We start from the raw sequence: 6,895 nt of genomic DNA, 5'->3' as shown, positions 1-6,895 counted from the left end.
GATGCCTTTGAGCTGTGGTGCTGGAGAAGAGTGCTGAATATACAATGGACTGCTAAAACAAACAACTTTGTCCTGGAGAAGGTGAAATCGGGCTGCTCCTTGGAGGCAAGGATTCTGAAGCTTCATCTGACATACTTTGGACATGTTGCAAGGAGGGATCAGTCCTTGGAGAGGGACGTCATGCTTGGGAGAGCGACATCATGTTTGGAAGAGTGGAAGGACACCACAAGAGAGGAAGACCCTCACTGAGATGGATCGATTCAGTGATTGGGGTAATGGGAGTAGGTGTGTCAGAGACAGTGAGGGTGGCACAGGATAGAGCAGGGTTTAGGGCTCTTTTTGTTTGTATTTTTAATTTAAATTTATTATTAATTTCAGTAAAAATTTACAGAGACTTTGGATTTCCATTCATTCATTGTTGCACTTTTCACCCCTCCCAACTCCCCCCCCCAGTACATTCCCCTCTTGGAAAAGGAAAATTCTTTCATTGTTTTACAAACCCTCCCCCAGGTCCACTCCATCACGTTGCCTTTGCTCTAGAAGCCTGTCATGACAGAAATACCTAATCGCATATCCCTTTTAAAGTTTTCTCCCTCACCTGTTTCAATGCAGTATACATTATTGAACCCATCTTTCTCAGTCTCTCCCCAACCCCAAGATCAGTCCTGTTTTACAACAGTGGCACCATGCACTATTTGTCCTTTTGTGTCTGAGATACTTCACTCAGCATAATGTCCTCCAGAGTCACGCATTTTGAATAATACTGCATGAGTTAAGGAACTTTTCAATGCAGCATAGTATTCCATTGTGTAAATATACCACAGCTTCTCTATCCATTCATTTGTTGATGTTTTCAACTCCTTGCTATTGTGAACAAAGCCGCAATAACATAGGTGTGCATGGTTTAGGGCTCTTGTACACAGGGTCGCTTTGAGTTGCAAGCAACTCGACAGCACATTCACAACTATCACAACAGTACCCCAGCAGGGCGCTTTAGTGGCCTAGTGCTAAGAAGCTGTACTGCAACCCAAAGGCAACTGGTTCGAATCCCAGTTGCTCCGCAGAAGGCAAGACATTCACCTTTTGGGCGCGATTTACTGTCTGAAAACCTGCGGGAAGGTCAGCTGTGGCTCAGTTCTGCCTTTACAGCACACAATAGGCAGAACCCACAAGTATCGAGAACTGTATAAAGGAATCAACACCGTGATACAAAATTTAGCGGACGATAGTGAAGAAAGTTTCACTAATTTTGCGAACAGTTTTTAAATCCTGAACCCCCAAACACCAAGACCAAGACCCAGCAGCGTCCAAGAGCACGGCCCTCGCTGGGGGCGGGGCGTGCGTGGTGACGCAAGGAGAACGCGCTGACGTCGTCCGGGCGCGCCCTGTGGCGGGCTGTGGCGCGCCGCCTGGAGCTGCTGGGCGCAGTAGTGGCTGAAGACAACAAGGCGGCGCCAACGGCTGGGGCCGCGGGGCGGGAGGCGGCGCGGGAGCGGGGCGTTGAGGGGCTGGCCTAGTTGAGGCCGAGCTGCTGCGTGGGTACGGCGTGTGGCCGCAGCTAACGGGGCTGTGCACTCCAGAGGGCAGTGGGCGGGGGACCCGGGGTCCCCAGGTGCGTGCTGGCCTGGCAGCTGGCGCCTTTCGGCGCCCGCCTGCCTCGCCATGATCGACTCGGTAAAGCTGCGCCGCGAAAGCGCGGGCAATTTCTACTCGCACTACGAGTACCTGTGCGCGCTGCAGGACGCGGTGCCGCTGGCCGCCGTGCGCGCCTGTCTGCGCCAGGGCGTGCTGGACTTCAGCGCCGACCGCCTGCGCCTCGTGGACTGGCCGCCGCTCCTGGGCGCTCTCCGCGCGAATAAAGACCTGCCCTGGATCGCAGTCCGGAGCTACTTCCAGCCGTGGCTCGCGGAAACAGGTGTGTGGCTCCCGCCTGCCGAAACCCGCCCGTGGCCGTGTTGCGTTCCTTCGGAGTCCCGTCGCGCAGCGTCCACGGGGGAGCCCTGTGTCCACAGTGGCAGCATGTGTCTGTGGACGTATCGAGTGGCCGTGGACACGGCTAGTGTCCTTGGGTCTCAGCCTCGACTTCCTCTTTTGTAATTTGGAGTTAGTAGCCAGAGTGCTTTTTGGAGGCAAGGTTGGCAAAGCTTCCTAAGTCTCATTCTTGGGGGATGTGGCTAGGAGAAGTTACTCCTTGGAAAGGGACATGATTGGAAAAGTGGAGGGACTGTAAGAAGAGGAAGACCCCCAGTGCGGTGGATTGACACAGTGACAGCAGCAATGCGCTCTAGTGTGTCAGAGATTGTGAGAATGCCGCGGGATAGGACAGGATTTACATCTGTTCATCGGGTCGCTATGGGTTCTAATCAGTGCCGCCGAACAACATCACCCCAGCTGAGTTAATATTTGCACATCGCTTTAGCACGGAGTCTACAGCTTCCTTAGAGCTTTCCACAACGGTTAACTATTTTATTGCCTTTAACTGATAGAGAACAACGTGGTTAGGAAATTAATACATGCATGCCTGTTTATTGATGATGAAGACACTCTCATATTTAAACCATTTTTTTTAAATTAGCATGACGTGAACAGTCAAAAGTTAGGCTGTCTTGGGTAAATCTGCTTTCAAGGACCTCTCCAAAGTGCTAAAGAGCATGTTGTTGTTGCTAAGTGCCATTGAGTCATAGATGACTCGTAGTGAGCCTATGAACGAAAGACCTGAACACTTACATAACTTTCATCGTTTCTCCCAAGTTCATAGAGTTTCTGGAGGCAAGCTATCTCAGAAGAGTTGGGCAGTTTAAAGACTAAGTTATACCTGATGTAAACTATGTTTTTTTCATTTGCTTCTTATGCATCTGATAGTTGGACAGTAAACAAAGAAGACAGAATTGTTGCCTTTGAATTGTGGAGTTGGTGAACAGTATTGAACATCCCTTGGACTTCAAAAGGACAAACCAGTCTGTCTTGAGGGAAGCATATTCCTTAGAGGCAAGGATGGTGAAACTTCGCCTCACATATTTTGAGCATGTTGTCTAGAGAGCATGCTGAGAACTGTAGAGGGTGAGGGAAGAATAAGACCCTCCAGTAGATGGATTGACAATGACCACCACTATGAGCATGACAGAGATTGTGAGGGTAGTACAGGATAGAGCCAGGTTCTGTTCTGTTTTTCATTGGGTTGTAGTCAACTCTGGCACATAACAAGTGCACAGTCGTGTGTTGGAGACAGGCTAGCATTTGAATTCTAGGACGGGAACCAAGTTACAGGGTGCTGTTGTGGTGCGGTCCATAGGGAGTTGCACTTGTAACCGAGGTAACTGTCTGGTGGTTTCAATTTATCTCATGAGAAACAAGGACTGTCCTCTCCCATGCAACTTACAACCTTGGATATGTGCTACAAGGTCAGCTATGAGTCCCAGCTGGCCAGCAGTGGATGGGGTGGGGGGCTGAGTGGAAAAAAGTTACTTTTTTTATAAAATCCTTCCACTTACAGAAAGGCATGGGAAGAGGGGAGAAGGCCTAGAGGTAGGACGATATATCCTGGCACTAGAATTTCTGCACTAAACATAGTGTTGGAGACCATTGAACAGTGTGCTGTGGTAGAAGTGAGATCAGGGATGCTGGAAAAGAAAAGGAAAAAAAACTAAAAAGATAATTCAGGGAAGGCTTCGTGGAACTGACTTTTGAAGGAGGTGTACATAGCAGGAGAGAGCAACTGGTGTGAAAATCTTGAACATATGTGGATAATTGTGGCAAAGCCAAAGAGCTGGCATAGGGCTTGAGAAAGAAGAAGAAGAGTTGAAATTCAAAATCTGGTGGAGGCCAAACAGGGTGCTTGTTTGTCTTATCAGGAGTTGGAATTTTATCCTGAGGGCTGCCTGGAGCCACTGCAGGATTTTCCATCTGCATAGTAATGAGATTGACTTTTGATTTAGAAGCTCACCCTGACTTCCATATAGAAGGCATCCATTTGGAAGGAATTTTAGACGTTGACACAAACAAGGTACTCTCTTGAGCACATTAAAACTGAAAGGATGGAGGTTCAAGGCCAACAAGGTACACTTTGGAAGAAATATTCAGTCTTTAAAAAATTGTTCATTTAAAGCCCTCAAGACTAAAATTAAATTGTGAGAATGGAGAAACAGGATGGGATTTTAGAAATGAGAGTCAAATGCATGGGACTTGGTAACCAGTTAGGAGAGAGAGTTAACAAAAGAAAACTCAAAAACCTGAAACTTAATACTGTCAGGTCAAACTGACTCATAACGACCCTACATTGTAAACCACATAAGACATTGCCCATGTTTCTCATGGAGTCCAACCACCAGAGAAGCATGGTTTAGGACACCAGAGCTCCTGCAACTAGAGATAAGGCAGAAATGTCCCAATTTCTGTGACTCAGCGACAGTGTGTAGTATTCTTGTGGAGCACTGCAGGAACAGAACAGGATGGCAGAGAAATTTAGCTTGCCATGTAACAGTTCAGCTACTGTGTGGGAGAAGCACGGGCAATCTCCGTGTGTTTTCAGCCTCTGAAAATGCCCTGGAAGGTCAGCTAGGAGTTAGTTCCCACAGCAGTGACATGGTGAGATGAGGTTAAATGTATTTATAGCTGCAGGGCCATCTAAACATATCTGCTTGTGAGTCTGGAGAGAAGACAGCTTACAATACAAATTTGAACTTTATGAAAGGCAAGTAGTCAAAGGGAAAAACTGGTCTTTCTAAGTTTTCTCCTCCTAGATAGTTTGTTCACCATTAAGCGCTTGATAGTTTCCCTTCGCAGCGTTCACTCTTCATCCACCTATTTCAGCCTGCATGATCTTTGTCAAGTGGAGAGTTGAATATATTTTAAATGGCTGCTTCTCATCAGGCCTAGGGAGAGCTGGTGCCCCAGTGGTATGGAGTGGCACTGCCTCCGCAACGGCAGGCAACTCAAATCTCTAGCCACTCCATGGGAGAAAGATGGGCCATCCCCTCCCATGCAATTACTGTTTCTGAAAACTCACTGGAGAGTCAGCTGTGGGTTGGTTCCGACCTGATGGCACCCAGTAACAGCTACATCAGGCACTGTGTGTGTCAGTTGTACAGTGTGTGCTCTGCACAAAAGCACCCACAAAAGGAGATGCAAGCCGAGCTAAAAGCCAGACTTCCTGCCAAGCCTTCATGGCCTCTGTTGAGACAGAAGGGGAAAGGTACTTTTTTAACCTTGATTTTCTGTTCTGGGTGCTTTTCTCTAATTGTCTCTCTCAGAAGGTTACCTTTATTGGTGTGCCAGGTATTACCTCTAACCTGCCAGAGGCACACTTTGTCAGCATAGCTCAGACCCACAGTGCCTCTGGGACAAAAACTCTACTCCCTCTCTCTTAGTCTAGTTTGGCCTACCTTCTATTTCTTACTCCCTCTTGCACGCCTGGGTTTTAAATACCTACCTGCAGTATTTAAGGGGCTCTCATGGCATAGTGTGATATATTGGGCTTCTAGTAAAAGTTCAGTCATTCAGATCCACCATCCGCAGGACAAAGACAGATCTCTTCCTGAGAGTTTTTTGGTAATACAGCCTTAGAACCCTGAAGAATCAGGGTGAAAACAGATTTGGTTTTTTGTTTTGTTTTTTATCTGCAGTGTTTACAGTGCCCCACAGTTGTCAGGCTTGAGTGCCTTTCCACCCGCGGGTCCCTCAAAAGGTGATGCATCTCCCAAACCAACCCCATGGAATCATTTTCGCCTTTCTGGATTCAGCCTCAGCATTATCTTGAAGCCTTCAGTTAGATGGTACCAGTTTTGCTTTCATAAAAACCTCTTTGTGTGTGTATATATATGTATCTCAGATGGTTGAAGTTCTGAATTGACAGATGTCCCTTCTGAAGGAAGACTTTAAGGACATGGGTTGTTTCTATTCCTAGCACATACCAAATGCCTTTTATAACTGTCAATTCAGTGTGTGAATGAAATCACTGATTTTCGCCAAAACTTCTTGCTTTAGTTTCTGACAGAAGTAAAGTTTGCAGAGGTCGTATTCCTGCAATAGCATCCAAAGACATATCCTTCCAGCTTTGTAAAGCTCTGAAGAGCTGTTTAAGTGTATCGAGTGTGCTCCAGAACCTGGAGCTGAATGGACTGATTCTGAGAGAGAGAGATTTAACTATTTTAACAAAGGTAAGCCTTCTGAAATGTGTCTTGTAAATACTTCATAGTTGTTTTGAGGGGAGGGAGTGACAGAACTCAATATTATTAATTTTTTACTTTTTTCCCTTTTAAAGGGATTGAATAAATCTGCTTCTTTGGTGCACCTATCTCTTGCAAATTGTCCAATTGGAGATGGAGGTTTACAGAGTGAGTTTAAATTCCATTTAACCGTTGTCCCATCAGACTGCTCTCAGTTTCCCGCATGCCATGTTAATTCTCATCTGTATTTTTTCTTGCTGTCACTTCTGCCTGAACTGCCTCCATTATCTTTGCAAACTTTAGTGACATGTCATTTATACCCTGAATATATAGTATTTGATATTCATTTATATTTTTCTTTGTTCATCTCGTTAAGATCTTCCTAAAAAAACATCTGTACATGAAAGCAATAGATACAAAGTAGAAAAAAAGAAAAACAAACACTATTACCTTTAAGTGGTAAATGTGTAGATATACACAGCTTTTAGGAACTAAAATAGAAAATACATGGATTGTGCTCTGGGGGCATACAGGAGGCCAGTAAACTAAATGAGGGAGTTATTTAAGGAATCACAGATGACCTTTGTTTGAGACTCTTACTAGTCTCAATTCACAAGGATTCACAGGAATCTCAGTTCACAGTTAAGGAGAATAATAATCTGGAGGGATAAAGATGCCTGCATTTCCGTTTGAGACCCTCTATATTGTATTTCTTGAGCTATTACATAGTA

The 6,895-nt window shown here is 45.8% G+C and overlaps 1 protein-coding gene across 1 annotated transcript in view; it reads left to right on the top strand.

Moving 5' to 3' along the window:
- Nucleotides 1–1,662: 1,662 nt before the first annotated feature.
- The window catches only part of CEP78 (centrosomal protein 78kDa), a 46,066-nt gene continuing 40,833 nt past the window's right edge, over nucleotides 1,663–6,895 (top strand). The window contains exons 1-3 of the mRNA XM_006891996.1: nucleotides 1,663–1,915; nucleotides 5,983–6,155; nucleotides 6,260–6,332. Of these exons, the coding sequence (XP_006892058.1) occupies nucleotides 1,663–1,915; nucleotides 5,983–6,155; nucleotides 6,260–6,332 (499 nt within the window). The remainder of the gene's footprint in view (nucleotides 1,916–5,982; nucleotides 6,156–6,259; nucleotides 6,333–6,895) is intronic.

Source organism: Elephantulus edwardii, unplaced genomic scaffold (genome assembly GCF_000299155.1).
Source record: "Elephantulus edwardii isolate Elephantulus edwardi_28Jun2011 unplaced genomic scaffold, EleEdw1.0 scaffold00108, whole genome shotgun sequence".
Lineage (NCBI taxonomy): Eukaryota > Metazoa > Chordata > Mammalia > Macroscelidea > Macroscelididae > Elephantulus > Elephantulus edwardii.
This window is presented reverse-complemented; position numbering and strand designations above follow the sequence as displayed.